This window comes from Tenebrio molitor, chromosome 2, assembly GCF_963966145.1.
Source record: "Tenebrio molitor chromosome 2, icTenMoli1.1, whole genome shotgun sequence".
NCBI classification, from domain to species: domain Eukaryota; kingdom Metazoa; phylum Arthropoda; class Insecta; order Coleoptera; family Tenebrionidae; genus Tenebrio; species Tenebrio molitor.
In genome coordinates, this window is record NC_091047.1 from 23,328,534 (window position 1) to 23,347,416 (window position 18,883).

The window sequence follows — 18,883 nt, forward strand, 5'->3', positions numbered from 1 at the left end:
AACCATTTAGGTACATATTACAAAATGAAGTAAATGACTAGATAATACTATTGTTTAATCTAAAAACAGCTCTAGGTTTTGTAATTTTCCCAAAATAAAAGTTAACAGGGGGTTGAAAAATTAGCACGTAAAACCCTATGGCCAGTCTTAAAAAAAACGCACTGTAGATTTATCCAACTAAGATTTGTAATTTTATAAATTTTTACTTTGATTTTTTGATTTAATTTTAAGCCGCAGGTAAAAGCTGGTACATAATAGTATATTATGCAACAAGATTTATAAACGGCACTTTAGACACGAGTTTTATGTTAGCCACGAGCGAAGCGTAGCGGAGCGATTGTTTAATAAACAAGTGTCTAGAGAAGTTTATAAACGAGTTGAATACTATACTTTTTCTACGACCAAATTAACAAATGGAACACACAAACGAAACAAGCAACGTTTTTATTAAACGTTAATTTAAACATCCATACTAAATGAATATACCAAATATGAGTATATACAGGGTGATTCTGAAATAAGTTTGGAAAAAAAATGTGGAGTATCCTTCACAAAAATTAATTCTGCGTAAATGACTTTTGGAGGTGAAATCAAAAGGATGGAAATTACCCTATATTCTTGTATTTTCAACGCCTATGAATAGGGAAAATTTGTCCGAATTTCTTCACTTCATTAGCAACCGTTGTTACATCAACTCCAAAAAAATTCGTAGGTGCAAGCACACTGCTTTGTAAATGTTTCTATGGAAATTATCGAGAGGAGTTTGTGACTAATGGGCACCTTTTACCTTTGATTATTATTGTTGCTAAACTACCAAAATAATCAGGTAATCACCTTTCTTTAACTCAGCAGCGTACTAGCAATTTTGACCAATTTTTCAATCATTTTTATCTCGAAAACGAAAAAACTTTTGTAAGATTTTTTTTTTGTCTATGACTACTTCTCGTTATCACCATTTACCGAGTTTTTTTCCAAACTTATTTCAGAATCATCCTGTATATTTCTCAGGATACAAATTGTTGGTGGCTTCAGGTCCATATTTGAAAAATACAACGAATTATTTCACTGCAATGACGTTTTCTTTCACGCCGCATGCAAAACTGATAAACGTCAAAATACCAACTTGATCTAGAGCTAAACATGTCCAAAAAATGCAAGCCGTGTTTAAAGAAACGCCGAAAACATCAAGTTGTGACTAATGAACAATCGTTTTTAAAGTGACGTTTTATACACTATTTGTCAGTGCAAAATGTGACACTTTAGAGAAAGAAGTAGAAAAATAAAATAATAAGATTTCAAATTGAAATTAATCCAGCCGAAACTAACTATTTTGAAAGCACAATCCCACAGTAACTTAAATTTCTCTACGGTCTAATCTTTAGAATATAAACTATTATATTTTCAGGTCCCTTTACTATTTACGGGGTGGCTCTTAAGTGCTGTGCGCCGGGCCTCAACTAAGAAACCATGCACTAGACCGTCCCTACATTTAGTGTCTTTTAATTAAGCTAAATATTTTTAAAAAGTCGTCGAGGCGACGACACGCTTTTCATTTTCGTTTTGGCCATCCTAATCTTTTAAAATGTAGTTTTAAAAATGTGAACGTATAGCAAATTATATAAAAATTTGTGCTTGCAAAAGAATGATCATTATTTGATAGAAATATCGGTATCAATTAATAAATCCGGCCTTAATGCCGTGCCTCCTTTTTTGTAATGATAATACTAATTGCTGTCACGCTTCACGTAATTATCTATTTGGTAGTTACATCAGTGATGACGAGCTCAGCCTGAATGCCGATTAGCTGCCGGGTCAATGGTGGGAATGGTTAATAACAACAACAATTAATTATTACAGTGACAAAGATGATGGTGTTACCGTTTAGTATGTGAACGTATGTGCTCGCCGACTGAGCGTTGCTAGGAACACAAGAGTAGTTTCCAGAATGGTGTGTCGCAGCACTGGTAATGGTGAGGACGCTGGTCTTCTCCGAGAGGGTAGTCGTGACGTTGATTCCCCGGTCGACGTCGTAGTTGATCATGCGATTGTTGTGATACCAGAACACATACGTTGGCAATTCGGTGCTTTGTAACACGTTGCACTGGAGACGTAAACCTGAGCCGGGTTTCAGGTATTTTTCAGAGGGTCCCTGAATTTCTGCGCGTGCCTCTGAAACGGGATATTTGTTTGAGTGACTGCCGGATTGGGTTACGGGAAACAATTCCATATCATTTTTTGTCAAAAATGAACTGCTCAACATTTAACGGACCGAAAACTACAAAAGAAAATTTCCTTTTACCTGAAAGCAGATGTAACAAGTGTGACTTACGCAGGCTTTTAAACGAGAACATTCAGAACATTCAACGGAAAATATTTATCACCGGTTATATAAATTCTACGCCTATTACCATTCTGAAGAGCAAAGTACGTTTGTAGTTTGAAATTGATATTTTACAACACAAATCGCAGAATCACTAGTTTATTACAATTTTGTTGACCAGCTTATTGGTTGTATTATCGGATGCTGTTACTCATAATTTAATGGTAATTCTAGCGTTAAACCGAAGCTTTCATTTTAGTTCCAGCCATTACCTTTCAAAAAGATACTAATTGGAAGCTTCAGGCTAGATGCATTTGTTGCAATAAAATAACGTCATCTACCTGGAATTCTGTCAAAACAGTTGCTAATTTAAATGCCAATTTAACCGTTTCACTTTTAATTATTAGTGTTTAAACATATTAAATAAAAAAAAATCGAAATTCAGCAACGTGACTTCCTCATTAACAAATATATCAGAAAACATGGGTGCAAAGGTCATATGTAGTACATGAGTATAAATCAGAATTTAACAATCTATCCAAGCCTGCAACACAAACTAGGGGTTGCCATTTAAAAACGATGGTATTGGCGTCGCTGTGTAGAAACGCAAAGGGACGAAAAAAATGAAAATAATCGGAGAATATCATATATTTTAATGTTCAATAAAATAATAATTAAAGTGAGGTTACGTATTTGACAAGTTAAAGACGCCTATTAAAAAGCGACTTATGTTTATAAAATAAAGAGAAAACCATGGCTTGCTTGACCACAAGTTTTACTGAAAGCTCGTTAACATCGGTATGATCAAACAAAAAAGTCATCCAAGTTACCCATGAAAAACAATTCAGTGTCTTAGCTAAATTCCTATTTGAAATGTCATTATAATTTTCACAAGATGGTTTTTTCTTTAGACACTAAAAAATGTATGCTTTGTGAAGGTCACTTGACTCTAGTATAGGTGTTGGATTCTCTCGTGGGCTATGAGTCATATCTGCGCAAACGACGAATATCAGTTTCAAGTATAATAGGTGCTACAAACCGACCGGAAAACATCGTCATTCGTTACGTTAGTTTCGTCTCTCTCTCGTCTATTGTAGGTATTTGAATTTGAAAGTATATAGTCGACGTTTTCAATTTTCGTTTACAGATTTTTCACTGATATATCGCTCCGCCCTCGCACAGATATTTCCAAGGTCACAGCCCATGAGAGAATTCAACACCTCTAACAGTTATGCACATGAAAATTACATGAATTAAGCTAAGATCTTCAGTTTTGTTTTTCATAGGTATCTGTGATTTTTTTCACCATATGGTAGTCGTAACAACACTAAAATAATTCTTTTAAAAAAATTCACAACAGCTACCCCTCCATAAAATATGACAATGGGCTTCACAAATAGGTTCACTTCAAAATCAATGTTAGTTATTTTGTAATTGAGTTATCTTTCTCGTTTCTGGTCATTACCCTCTAACGTTACATTGCGGTATCTTCTAATCCAATTTGGTGTGATCTAATTCCCAAGTGTTCTCTTACAATAATACTTTTTCTGCTTAATTATAATGTCATACGACACTTATCACAAAAAGAATCATTAAGACTTGTATTTTTGTACATGCTGGATCAATTTGGTGATTACTTTTTGAAACACTCTTTCTTTGAAGTAGTAACGAATTATTTGTTGCAGAGATGTAGCAGAAAATTTTGAACGTTGCTCGATAACACAATTGCAGAATTTTCATATTCTTATGGGTGCAATTTGTCATTGTTTCTTACAAATTGTTCCGTGATTAATTTCAGAGTAAGATATGTTATCTTTTGATTACGTTGTCATTTCCGAGTTAAAAGGTAAACATTTCGAAACAAATCAACGTGTAATATCTGCACTAATTCAAATTTATTTGCTTTTAATTTCTTTTAAACCTCTCTCAAAACTAATTATAACAAGCCGCACACCACATTGTACTGTACTTGTAATGTTTAGGCATGTACACGCTTTGCCCTCAGATTTAGTCTATAAACGGCAACCATTAATTACTGTAATAGTGCTCAAGGGTTCTATTGTTAGTTAAGATTAGTCTGTAGGAATATTGTTTGTGTTTCTCGTTAAAAGTGTGTCAAAAGAAGAAAAAAAATATTTTCTATGTTTCACAGTGTTATTTTTGTTTTCCATTTGGTATGGAAATCACACGACCATTTTTAAGACAACTTCTTGAAGATTTTTCCTGGAAGTGATTGTTTCTCTTGCATGAATTGTTTCTTATGCATTTTCTTTTCAACATACATATTATAAAATATTCATAATGCATAACTTTGTTGAAGAGCGATTAGAAAAGTATTTATTTCTAAGAGAAGAAGAGTTCTAAATAAAAATAATCCTTCTTTTTCCAGTGCAATTTTATATTAGATGATATTACTCTATAAATCTAGAAATGAAAAACTTAACTAAATAGAGAGAAATAAAGAATAAAATTATTTCGAACGAAGGAAAGTGTAAGAAAAAGAAAAGAACAATGGAAGCAGGTGAGTGAGACATTTAAAGACAATATTTCAATATTTGAGCTGGATAACAAGAAAAATCTGTATAAGAAATATTAATAAATTGAACTAAATACTAAGAATATGAAGGAAATAACAAAATACAACAAAAGTCTTGTTTGGAAGATAACAATAAAATATATTGTGATGGACGTAAGAGTGAGAAGATTTAAGGAAGAGTAGATAAGGAAAGGGTGTGGTAAAGTACGTACCAGAAGGTGTAAAACTGTGAGAAATAAATATTATGTACATACACCAAAATAGAAATGCAAAATTAAAACAAATAAATAAGAAACTGAAGAAAAGTAAAAAGGAACGAGTTACAAATAAGAAAGAATGAAAAAGAAATAACAGAATGAGAAAGAGGATGTAGAAGATTGTAAAGTAATTGTTAGTTAATTGCCATTTACAAAATATCTTTGGAAGAACTTCAGGTAGCTCCTTTTGTAAAGAGTGATTAACTGAAATAAAGCGAAACAAGATGTGAAAGGCGAGCACCGAAGCCATGGATTACTTTAACGTGCAATTTTTTTAGATGGCTTCCTATACATTCCAATCTTCTTAAAGCCTTCCACGTCAGCACTTTTGAATAATTTATTCATTAATACAAACTAGGCGACTTACCAACGACATTAAGGTGAATAAAAATGCTAGTGGGCGGATGCGAAGACACTTGGCATTCATACAAGCCAGCGTCCCTGTTTTGTACATATCTGATTTGTAGAGTCCAGTCCTGAAAAACATAAATTCGTTTCAGAGAGCCTTTTCAGGTAGAACAAATAGGTTACGGGGCAGGATGGAAAGGCACCGAACAAGTTACTGTTTAAAATTTCAATAAACTCCACTCGGAAGTCGATAGCTCTAACATGTTTGATGGTATTTGGGGCGTAACTTCCCTTTACCTACGTAAATGGTTCGATAATGAAACTTTAAAAGACAACGTAGATGGAAAGAGTTGCATTTCAGAATATTGGCGTTTCGAGACAATGTTTCATTCTGAAGATGCAAAACGTGATTTAAAGGGGAACGAATTGCGCTAACATGTTGTCGTGATCAGATATGTCATTATATGTCCATCAGACGTAAAAGCCGGACAACACAATTATACACGTTGTGTTTTGTATGTAGATTGGAATCTAATGTGATGCAATGAATCCTCTACAATCATAACAACAAAAGCACTCGTCTGTTATTTTGAAACCGAAGGATCTACATTTCGCGGAAACCTTGTTTGGACAAAATGTTATTAAAACTGAAATTGAATAATTCTTTCAAATTTACCACATTCTGAAAAAGTGACTATGGAAAACAAAGAATAATTTGTAAAATACTGTATTGTGTCAAAATTATCAGGTTACAAATTTCCGCTTTTCTTTCACTGTTATAGATTATTATTAAATAATGCAGTTTAGAAAACGAGACGGTTAACAGATTAATCTAAAAGTAACTGACAAAGTCAAATTATAAAAAATCTATAAAGATTTGAATGTATAGTAGGAGTACAAGATATTGTAAACTCATTATAAAATAAGCCGATTGCCCCTTACAATGGTTTATGGCTTGTCCGTAAAGGTGTTGTAAATAATACCGGATTTCGGCCGCTTCGGCACGCTCCGAACGTTTGCAGCTTGATGGTCCGTACTCAAAATTTTGTAACTTGACCTGACCTGACCGACCGCACAGTGAGTCATGTGAATCTGACAACTGGAATCTTACCACTTACCAGTAACGGATACGCACTTCACTTCAAATAAATAAATAACTTTATACTTTGGTACAGTTGCGGCCAAATAAAACTGGGCAGCAATTTTTTCTATTGTAAATCGGAATTAAATATTAAATCACCTGAAAAATAATCTCCTAGGAGATAACATAACAAACTATTTTTCAAATTGACATCATCCGTCACTGTTATGTTGTGCCACACGTATGGGTATCTGGTTACCAGAGAAACTTTCATTTTAAAAGCCTGAATTACCAAAATTTACAAAGATGACATAAAATGTCAATTTAGTGGTCGCTTTTATTTGACAGCAACTGTACATTACCTTAGTAAAGAGTACTGTAAAACTGTTTCACTCTGAAAATAACAAAAATGACATTTATGACAATCCTGATCGGTGTAACCTATTTTTTATAATTTCGCAAAAATTGTTGCGCACAAATGCGTTGAAGACCCCCAGCAAGAAATGTTTAAATACGGCCCATTTCTGAAGCTTCAATAATTTGAGTTATTTATGACGGCCGACAGCAACGGGCTGTCCCAAACGTTCCAACCCTCATAAAAGTATTAGTACGTTATAAAGACCTCCAATATCTTGTACTCCTACTATGTATGTAAGTATAACTTGTCCGTTTATAACTGAATAATTGCTGAACAGATTTTAATGGGGTTTTCACCAATGGTTAATTAATTAAGTTTTAATATACAAATCATTCATCATCTTGATGAGAAGAGAAAGATCGATTTTTGTAGCTAGCAGGTTGTTTTAGATACTTTGACAACGGTGTAAACTCTGTTAAATTTTCTAACAAAGAGGTTGGTCTCAAAATTTCAAGTAAAAATGAAATTAATTTTAAAATCAAGGTAGAATCACCAGGGCGAAGCTTCGTAAAAATACGAAGAAAAACACGTAAAAAAGTTTTACTTTAATTTAAAAACTGTCTATATTAAACATTTCATGTTCAAAAAAATAGTCCTGAAATTTAAACTGCAGCCAAGTGAAACAGAAACGTAAACATTAATATGAAAAAGTGAAGCAGGAAAAATTAAAGTTTGGACCTGATAAACGGCGAATGTGCCGGCGATCTAATTTACCGGAAGTGAAACTAACTTTAAAATTAGCTTTGCGAGTAAACTGAACCTAGAGAAAACTTTTTTTAATGAGCGTAAATTAAATTTGATACGTGCCGGTTTTACCAAACCGAAAAAGTCTCCATAAAGTCAAGCTTATACGTGCTCCCCATTATGGGAGACCGGGCACAAAAGCCAACTAAACACTCTTAGATGAGCTCCCGATGCATTTATTTAATTCCAATTTATTTTCTTGCATGGAAGCCTCCTAGCTCCTATCTCTAGCGAACATTCAACCGACTGTTATTCCACTTAATCGAATCTCCACACACCTGAATAGGCCATACAACCATCCTTCTTATGCAATGTCACTAAAGCTCCTTCAAAGCACCATGTTATAATATATACGACACGAGTGTAAAACGTTTTTAAATTAGATCATCGATCATAACAATTTTTAAAAGCCTAGCCGCCTTAAAGTGACAAGTGGCGAAATAAATTTCCGCCGGAGGGGCGAGAAGGATGTCGGGGGTAATTTGGAAACAAGACGTTTCCGCGTATAGGTGTATAGGCGGGCGCCATGAATAAAACATCCAAAGTTTATGCCAGTTAAGTATTCAGGATTAAGTAATGAAAAGCTAGGTACAAAGTCGACCGTAAAACTTTTTACTCACCCCGGAATGTTGCAGATGTATAGCTTGAAACCTCTCGTCACTGCTGTATGTTGTTAATCCGACTGTGAGTAAATGATAATCCTTTCTTCTAATCCAAGAGACCTAAAACATTCGAATTTATCATGCACTCGAGCAAACCACTAGTACGCACTTGATTATAAGAATTATTGCTATTGTTTTCGTGCTGCTCTCGCCTTTTTGCCCCCAACGATAGGAGTGGTAGTTAATCATTACACTGCCATTGGGGATGAAAGCCGTGCAATTTAAATGGATAATGCCGTCATAAGAGATGGTGGGAAAGAAAGTCGGTTTTATTAAGGAAAATGTATGAACGCTTTTAGTCAAGCTATAATTATACCAAGTGATTTATTCTTTTTATTTCTTCAAAGAAAACTAACCGTTCTGAAATAAATGTTTTAATATTTTTATTTTGTAAAATTTTGCTGCATGTTGAACAGACGTGATGCAAAATTTTTTTCTGCATATTCTCGGTTGTAATGTAACAGGTGGTACCTAAATAATTATCATCGATGATGTTTGGAAGTGAAACCGAGCTGCGGATTCTACAAGTCTGTGGTTCGAATTAAATGTGTTGCTCCGGTTACACGAGTCGTATTGTCGATAGTTATTAATAATATCACGAGTTTATATTTGATAAGAGAACATAATGAATTAATAAACGAGGAACATTTAAATCCATAAGCCAGTGCTTTAGACGCATGCGCACTTTTAAATGGGAGTAAATGTTAACAGCCGATACAATAGTTTCCATCATATCACTCATCTTTCAGTGTTTATTTTTGTAAACACTAAATCACAATAACCATACGATAGAAAAGTGCCGTAATATACGTTATATCACAAAATAAAACTGTCAACTAAATGGAACTTAAACTTTTTCTTTATTTGTTGTATCTTTCTATGACTGTTATATTTCCTGACCCAGAACTCATTATCAGATTTCTTTCGAGAGTCCACTGTTATGTGAAAACAAATAAACATGTATGTAGTAGGTTCAGAAGATTGAGTCGAGATTGATAATTGAACTGAAAGTATAGAGCGTTCAAAAATTTGGTGCCAAGGGGCTTGATGATTGCGTCTGTTTATATTATCGCATGGCGTAGCTTCACTAGGTGTCAAATTTCATTTATTCAGTAAATAAGAAGTGGTGTGATTTTTTTTTTAAATAATCTCTTTGGAAGTACTCAATGAGAATTTTCTTGGTTTTCTTATGTTGAGTGAGAAGAACACGGCCTGCTCGATTTATAAATTTTTTTGAACGCTCGTTATTACTCCATTGAACAATATATATTTATATCAAAACATTCTTTACATTCATTTAATTTTATTGTTTATATTGACGAAAAGAAAAAAAATCATCCTTGAACGAGACCGTGTAATTACCATGTATTATTAGGAGTTTTAGAATCAAATTAATGGATCTAGGTTATACTCCAAATTATTAGTACTGGATGTGTTTGCGATAACATTGGTCAATTCCTGTAACGAGCGGTAACCTCAACCCTTTATTACCTAGATCAGGTAACAAGCATGCCTGAAATAGCCATCTAATTGGAATCGTGAAAGTCCTTACTGATAAAGACATCCACTAAACATTATTAAACATATTTTTTCTACGACTATACTCTATTTCACTATTATTACTGCGTAAAACATGTTTATGGTAATAGTGTAAAAAAATAAAAAGCTTTGAAAAAGTGCCACAGTGTATTATTACTTCACTCTGGTGTTCTGCAAATACATGCACTGAAATAGTTGGAGCATAAAAGTAAAAACTTCTCATTCGTAAAAAAAGTGCTACTTTTTGGACATAAATTGCATAAATTGCATAAATGACTACATATTATCAATTTTCATATGTTGTAAGAATTGTATCATATTAAAATAATTTTATCTACGGCTGCTTGGATAAGTCGTTATTACAACACTCATTTACAGTCATTTGAGTTGCGTAATGTAGTTCATTACCGCACTGGTTTCATTACGTAACGCATTTTTATTTAGAAGCAAACAGACAAAATTTATTGAAATACAGCAATACAAAAGAAAAGCTAGGTACTTATTGTAAATACATAACACAGTCCTTGCATTTTGTTCGCCCAGTAGCCGGCATCGACTTCGTTTCGGTCTTCAATCTCTGGGCTTGGCGCAAAAAGACTCACTTCCACTTTTAATGATATCATCTACTACTCTCTTTTGGGTTACTCGCACAAGAGACCACTTTGTAATACACGTCATATTGGAAAAACGACGCAAACTGCAGTGACACCTCCAGAGACGCTCGTCTCTTGCACTCCAGGTCGTCCTCGAAACAGAATCACACACGTGTCCATTCCAGGTTCTGGTACTTTTCTCACTTGACGTCGGGGTAACCCCAATGTACATTTTTCGAAGTCACTTCACTTCCGAGAGCCGCGATAAGACGTAAACGACCCGGTTCTCAATTATGAAAAATTTAAAACAACGCGTTGTTTACAAACAGAATTAGCTGGTTGTCCTGGTATTAAGCAAATTGTTTCAATCTTGTTGCTTTGATTTTGAATTAAAACGATTGAAACTGACATTTAACAATTATCAAAATATATTTTTGTAAATGTCAAATTTGACGTTTTTGCCAAAAATTGATTTTTTTAATTAATAATTCGCAGCCGTAGATAAAATGTTGTACATAACACGTGGGCTAAAGCATATTACAGGAAACTCGTGTGTTACAGATGAACTCGGGCTAACGCCCTCGTCATCTGCAATCTTCACACTCGAGTCCTGTAATATTGCTTTTATCCCACTAATTATGTAAATAACTATTATTTTCGTTATTGTTTTATAGTTGAATAACTTATATCGGGTTTTCATTTAAATTTATCTTCAAAGTAGACGTTGAAGAGTGAACGCACGACGGATTATATTACAGATCACGGATCAGCTATTTAAACCTAACCTCACGTTTTGCGTTGTTTGTGTTTTTACTCTGCAGACTGACAAGTGGTGCGTTCACAATCGACTCTTCAACGCCAACTTTGAGGAGAAATTTAAATGAGCACACGATACTAATAATTGTAACATCCGTTTAATGACCATTTTTATCGACATACGAGTATGTTATTGTAGATAGATTTTTACTATAGTATTGTCAATAGTGATAATGGTCTGGTGAATGAAAATACTTCGGCAGACTAAATAACATCTAGCAGCCGTGTTTTATAGATTTTGTTATCGCGACTCGCGAGGCAGACAGAAACAATTACTGTGTATTGTGTAGGTTGTTAATGTGTAGGTTGGACAAGTCATAATTACACAAAAAAATTGCGTAAAAAAGTTGCCTCATTTTTCAAGCTAAATAAAATTTTAAACAGCTTTCAAATTGTTGTAATAGTGGCACGGTCGACAAAGCTCTCTACAGCGTTTTTATTGGTAACAAAAAATTGGGTTTTTCATTTCCAAATCTTTCAATGAGAAACTATACAAATTTGCAATAAAGAGTGTTGAGTGGAGTATAATAAAAATTAAACGTAGCACATTTGTATTAGATAATTTGTAGGCAAAAGTATTCAGGCGACGAAGCAAAAATGGTGGATGCGCCGGGAATATGTATTTTGTGTTTACTGAAATTTATTTAAACATTGGATTTAATAGATACTATTCACATAAAAGTATTGATAACATGGTATATTCGTGTTACTTATATTTATAGTTGGTCCAGCGGGAGATTGCTTGACATAAAAATCACTAATTCTAATTTCTAGAGAAAGTAGTACCTAGCGCACGTAAAATTTGAAATATATCCTTCAAGCAATAACATTTTGCCCTGAAATTATGCTCTAATTAGTGTATTCTAGTGCATTTTGTAGTGTTGGGTTAATTTAATAAAATTTAAAATCTCCCAATTTCTCTCTAGACGAAGTTTACATACTACTACATATTTTTAGGTTTATTTCTCTTGTAATTATTTTGTTATTGTACAATAATTGCTGTAAAAAGTGATTCAGATTCGGATTTATTGAAATTACTTTAATCACAGTCAAATTTGAAATTTTTATTTCAAAAGTCTTAATACTTAATACCGGTGACTTTTAATGATTGAGATAAATTTAGTGGGTTGGCACTCCCGAATAATTGGTACGCCTAGTCATTTGTCAAAGAGTTGTCTATTGATTTACTTTCAAGGTTAAGATTTTTGCAAATTAATAACTATTTGAACTGTTATATTTGAATTTGATAATCAAGTGTATCAACATAAAATCGTAAATGTGTTGCCAACCGAACAAAAATAATTTCAATGATTAAAAGTCACCCGATAGTACTATTATGGATAAATTACTTTGGTCATTTGAGTGATTAAGGCCCGGTTGCATAAAGCTTAGTTAACATCGTGTCAGCTAACAACGCGTCAAGTCGGAAATCCGTCCATTTGATTAGCTGATTCAAATTCAATGTTTTTTTTTTTTTTTTTTTTATTAATGCCTTCCCGTTTCTTGCCATACGGCTTTTACGGTACCTTTTTTTCGGTCGGCCGTTTTTCACTTTCAATTCCTTTTTTTGCCTATCCTATCCTCCCTTCAGGTGGTGCGACGGGGCTCCGGGGCACTTTTCCCGGCCACCCACGCCCATTCCACCTCACATTCACAGACATACACAACACTTATACACCCACGGGCGCCTTTTCCCGACCGGACTCGAACCCGTGCTGACCTCGCGGTGGTGGTCGAAAGAGTGTCGCTCTTCATTCCACCACCCTACCGTCAGCCCCTAATAGACATACACACACATCCATGGTCCGGCGGAGGTTCCTTCCTTCGAAAAAATCCTCCCCCTTCGGTGGGATTCGAACCCACTAGCGCCGGGACCGCGACCTCGGAGCACTGTCTCCGACAGCCATGCGGCCACCGAGCTACCTTCAAATTGAATGTTAAATATCCCCCAATCAGATCGCTTGACAGTATGTTAATTTTAACAACGAATTGACATCGCTTTATACAACCGGGCCATAAAGTTGTAAATCAAGGATGGTTAACCTTATTTTTTACTACTGTCGACCATTGTCACTGACTGTCACTGTCAGACTCATCATTGCAAAATGTTAAATACCGAAAAACTGAATGAGAAATTCCAAGGAAGAAAAATTGAAAATGTTTCTACAAGGCAATTTGACTCATGGACAATCCCTCAGAAGCGAGGAAGACCATTCTAAATTTTTTAACGGTGGAAGGTGCCATATTTTTGACAAGAGAAGTCAAGAATTTGAAATTGTCATCAATGTTGACTTGACATTAATAGTGCTTGGTTCACATATATTTTTTTTGAAGTGCGAAAAATGATAACCAAGGTATTTTGTCCCCAATAGTATATAAAAAAAATTCCAAGATTGGAAAATGAGGGAGTTTTTCAACGGACGAGTGCGTCAAGACGCCTTATGAAACGCGTTTTTTATAGTACTTTTTCTATTCAGGAGAATTAATGAAAAAATGTTAGAAAAAAATCCTGTAAATTTAGAATGTATATGTTGGCAGCAAGTTTCAAAGGCTACTACGTCAATTTTTATAGGTTATGTAAAGTTGTCTGATTAGTGTTACTTACCTTCAGTTTTAATTGTTTTCTAGGTATTAATTAGTTCTCAAATAAATTATGTTAGTGATTTATTATTGTTAAAAATTGAGGTTTGATAGAATTTGCTTTGGGAATATTAATAAATACTAAAGAAATCCACTTAAATCTGTTATCATGAATACCAATCTTTGTTGGTGAAATTTTAGTGAAAGCAATGCGTTAATACCGTGTGAGCCACAATTACTGTTTAAGTTACCAATAAGTTCTGGTAACTTTTGATGACTTTTATGTCATGTTCCAAAGAGAAAACCATTTTATTAATAATAAACGATTACAAAAATCAAGACGTTCAAATTTGAAATGTATGCCAGCTATCAATAAGATCAATAAAACAAACCGAAATAGATAGAATTCACAGTATTGAAAATTGCATGTAAATTTTTTTATTGCCAGCTGAAACAGTTATTGTTGCTCACCCGGTAGAACAGCGTTAAAAAACGGAAATAGAAAAAATATAGCAAAGGTTAAAGAACAAATATATAGGATTATTCGCGTAAGAAGATGAGGAGACTGACCAGGTAAAAATGCAACCCAAAACACAATTCACAAAGCAATCTCGATCCCTCTTACACTATTCGGCATTATCATAATGCACATAAAACATAGAGAGCTTTTTAACGTCAGCCTAATGAATGTCAAGTTCTGACAGAAAAGTACCTCTATCAACAAATTATGATTTAATAACAATAAAAAGTAATTAAAATCACAAAGGTAATGAGTAAGTAGGACAAGTAGGATCATATCGGTTCTGTCATCCTTCGAAAACCTTTTCAAATACTAAATATGAACGAAAAGTGCAATGAGAGATATACCTTTCAAATTAATAAAATGTCTACTTAAATTTATGATTTGATTTTTAAATATCAAAACACAATGTATGCTTTGTCAAATGTATTTTGGGTTGCATTTTTACCTGGTCAGGCTCGTCATCTTACGTGAATAATCTTGTAGAATACGATGGAATTAATAAGACGATTGATCAGTTTAGGGGTGGAAAGTGGATCTCTCAGATATGGCGAGAATTGGAACTATGAAGTTACCTTCTAACTAGCTTCCGGTGCAACAAATATCGAAATATATTTTTCTTTGTTTCAAAAATTATTTTTTTTACAATTGTTAATAGGTATTCTATTCGTAAAAATAACACAAATTCATTTTGACAGATGATCTGATGGTATTGAAAGCAAAGGGAAGCGGTTTGTGTTTAGGATAGTGTACTTGTCGAGGCCAGAGGCAGAGCACATGTAAGCCATTTTACATTTGATTAATAAATGACCTTTCTCCACGACTATTAAAGAATGCATACATTCTTGTTGGATATTCCACGAAAAAATGATATCAATTCCACACCCAGTCATACTAAAACCCACGGCTGTCGGTCAATCCATTCTTCGTATTTACATTCTATCACCGGCAGATCGCCAATCGTAAGCATTTGTAAACAATAAGTCGCGCATCGCGTAGCAACTGCTAAATGAGGGACAATTTTAATTGTCAAGTATTAAAAGTCGAATTAAATTCAGTTTTTAAAGATTTTTTTTCTTGGTATAGTCGTGGAGAAAGTATAGTCTTCAACGAGCGTATAATGCTGGCTATTATTCAACAGGATGAAAATTCCAACACGAGTCGTAGACGAGTGGTGGAATCGTCCGATTGAAGAATGTACTATTATACATAACTAACACGAGAACAAAGTGCTTGTATGTTGCAGATTTAGACACTGGAGGATGACTTTTTCATTCTTCTCGCAAACCAAGTTAGAATGGCTTGAAACCTAATCTAAAATTGCAATTTAGCAGTTTTATCTTGCACCGTAATAACGCTTTGTATTATTTCTTTAGAAAAGTCTATTTTTCCATTTTTGGAGTAGTACTTGAGGCACCAATGTTGCTGAATAAGTAGAAATATTGGAGTGAACGTTATTTTGTTCGTTTCGAACGATAGTGTGACTGCATCAATAATTTCTGACGAGCTTGCAGGAAAACTGAACTCTCCACGCTCATAAAATGGTATTGACATACTTTGGATTTTTCGTTAACAATGCGCTTGTTAAGTCTGCAATCTTCGACCGATCCAATCTTAACCGGAGAGTGATTTCTCTATTTTCGTGCAGATTCAGGTGCAGAAAAATTTAATCATGTCGAGTACCATCTTTGGGTGGAAAAACACTTCCTGTAGGCACGCAATCATGCTGAGTACCTGTTTGAATAAGAGAAACTATTACTTACCATTCCATCTCCTATATTGTTGACTACACACGGTATCAGAGCAGTTGACCCTGTTTGAGATGTCACGACCGTGCTATTTTCGGTCGCAAAGTGAACTGGAGGGCTCTCTACGGGAGAAAACGAAGCTCCAAGCTCATTTAGTTCATCTCCGAGGTCTACTTCAGGATCTGAAATCAATCACAATTCAACATGAGACGCGGACCGACAAAAGAATTTAAAAGGAAAACTTTGAATATTTCATCGGTTCGATTTACTCCCCGTCCGTTAGACAATCGCAGTAAAGCCTCTTAAATATTTTTGAATTTATTAAATTAGGACCGCCTCCTCCCTAACGACCACTTTAAATTCCATCCTCCCCGATAATTAGAGAGTCCTTCGCCTAATTGAGGACGAATCCGGGGCCTCAGGCTCCGGTTCTGTGTCCGGGACAAAAAAACTGCAGACGCACATCGATATAGAAAACACAGTCAAGCGTTTATCTAGTAGCCGCCACCAGGCAAGTCTGCAGCAGCTGCACGGCATTTTAAATACGCTTTCACCCCTGTTACCTTAAATATTTTATAGCAGATTAGGTTGTATCTTTAGGAAAATCCACCAACCGTGACCTACATAAGAGCTAAGTGTTCAGAAATGGGATATGAAATGGATTTGTTAATACACCTGAAAAGTTTTCCTCGTTTTTTTCTTCTTCCTTTAAGGGGAGTTTCCACCACGAACTCCACAATAAATTTGACAAGTTGGGTAATTTCGCTAAATAAAAAACTTTGCTACACCCCAACACTGCGGGTTAAAAGTTTATATTTTGATGTAATAATTGATACTATCTGGCTTTTACGACGATAGAATTATTATGGGCCAAAGAGAAAACGGAAAACCTCCACTGTCGCGTTAGGGTAAGTTCCGGTGCTAAGAGCAACGTGAATTGTAACCCTTCAAATTAAAATTACTTCACTACTTTACCTCGTTGCTTTTTTCTGGAGTTTAACGAACCAGATAAAGGTGTAATTGGTTCCGGTGGTTGTCGATCACACTTGTTTTTGTGTAGCGTCAAAAGTGTGGTTTCTGCATTTGGTTCAGTTTTGTTTATTTGGCGTGGATTAAGTGAGGTACAGGGGTATCGGTGTTGGATTTTCTCATGGACTATGAGTCATATCTGCGCAAACGCGCAGTAGGCGCTACAAACCGAATGGAAAACATCGTCATTCGTTACGTTAGTTTCGTCTCTCTCTCTCGTCTATTTGTATGCATTTGAATTTGAAAGAAGTCGATGTTTTCAGTTTTCATTTACAGATTTTTCACTGGTTATCGCTCCGCTTTCGCGCAGATATTTCCAAGGTCACACCCCATGAGAGAATCCAACAGGGTTATTCACGAGAGACTTCTGATGAAAATTTCGTTATACAGGGTGTTATTGAAAGTTGTACAGATATTTTAACCACGAGCTGTAGGCTTCATGTAGAACTGGGAAAAAATATCTAAAAAATTCTATGTCAAAAAATAAAATGACATTTATTTTTTGGGCTGCAATTTTTTAAAATTGATTTTAGTGTTCTACGTTGTCAAACAACCTCGTAGGTAAAATTTCGGCACATTTTAAAAATACACCCTGTATATCATATTTTATAAACCGTACACCAATGCGATTTCCTTGTTTTAAAGCATATTTCCTATAGGTTACTTCGCATTGGCGTAATTTAAAAAAAAATGTAGCTTAAAAAATAAATGTCATTTTATTTTTTGAATTTTTTAGATATTTTTTCCGAGTTCTACATGAAGCCAGTAGCTCGTGGTTAAAATATCTGTACAACTTTCAATAACACCCTGTATAACGAAATTTTCATCGGAAGTCTCTCGTGAATAACCCTGTATTATATCCGCAGTCTTAAGTACTTTTGAAGAAAAAGAAAAGTTTAAAACTGACTGACAAAGTCTTACTTTGAATTGAAAAAATATTTTGTTAATTCACTGCGCAAATAATGAAATGATTTCAATGAAAGAAACGTTCGGAACGACGGACGTACTAATCCACTTGCCATGTTGACTTTTGAATGGGGTCACAAACGAAAGCATTTGCATTACTACGAAATGTCATTTAACAATAATAAAAAGAACAATGAAAAATCGCCAAGTTTCTAACGTTAACTGAGATAAATTAGATTGTCGACATGATGAGGAAATGAAGATCTTAGATCAAAATAAGGTTTCTAAAGCCAACAACAATGGGAGTATTACACCGATTGAAACTTCCAAGGCAACGTTTAAAACATTTTCACGAATCTCCCTTTTTCCTTTAAAAAGTGAAAATTAAAGCTCCCCGAATAGGGGAATTTGTGCATTCGCTGTATTATTCGACTTGCCGAATTACGTTATTCGCTGAAGAAGCTACATCCAAGAAGTGACATTTGTTTGTGGGAACGTCACGTCAATACGGACTTCTTTCCGCACGAATCTGATACAAGATGCAAGTCTAAAATTGCAAAGTTCACATTTCAAGCCCAATTTCCTCCGGTGCTAATTAAGTGAGAACAATGAAATTTTCACGGTTGCATAGCTCGTTTCACATATCCCTAGTTACACAAAGTTATCGGAGGCTTTCGCAAAAAATCGACGCTTTCGACAGAACTGGGTCAGAACTCACCACCACCTGCCACAATCGCGTCGAACAATTCTCGGGGCTGCAACCCCCTCAGACTTGAAAATTTATTC

General features: G+C 34.7%; 1 protein-coding gene across 1 annotated transcript in view; it reads right to left on the reverse strand.

Moving 5' to 3' along the window:
• LOC138124110 (limbic system-associated membrane protein-like) overlaps window positions 1-18,883 on the reverse strand; it is a 234,664-nt gene that overhangs the window by 1,341 nt on the left and 214,440 nt on the right. Inside the window, exons 4-7 of the mRNA XM_069039059.1 lie at window positions 16,178-16,344; window positions 8,325-8,426; window positions 5,481-5,589; window positions 1,879-2,169 (exon numbers count right to left, since the gene is read on the reverse strand). Of these exons, the coding sequence (XP_068895160.1) occupies window positions 1,879-2,169; window positions 5,481-5,589; window positions 8,325-8,426; window positions 16,178-16,344 (669 nt within the window). The remainder of the gene's footprint in view (window positions 1-1,878; window positions 2,170-5,480; window positions 5,590-8,324; window positions 8,427-16,177; window positions 16,345-18,883) is intronic.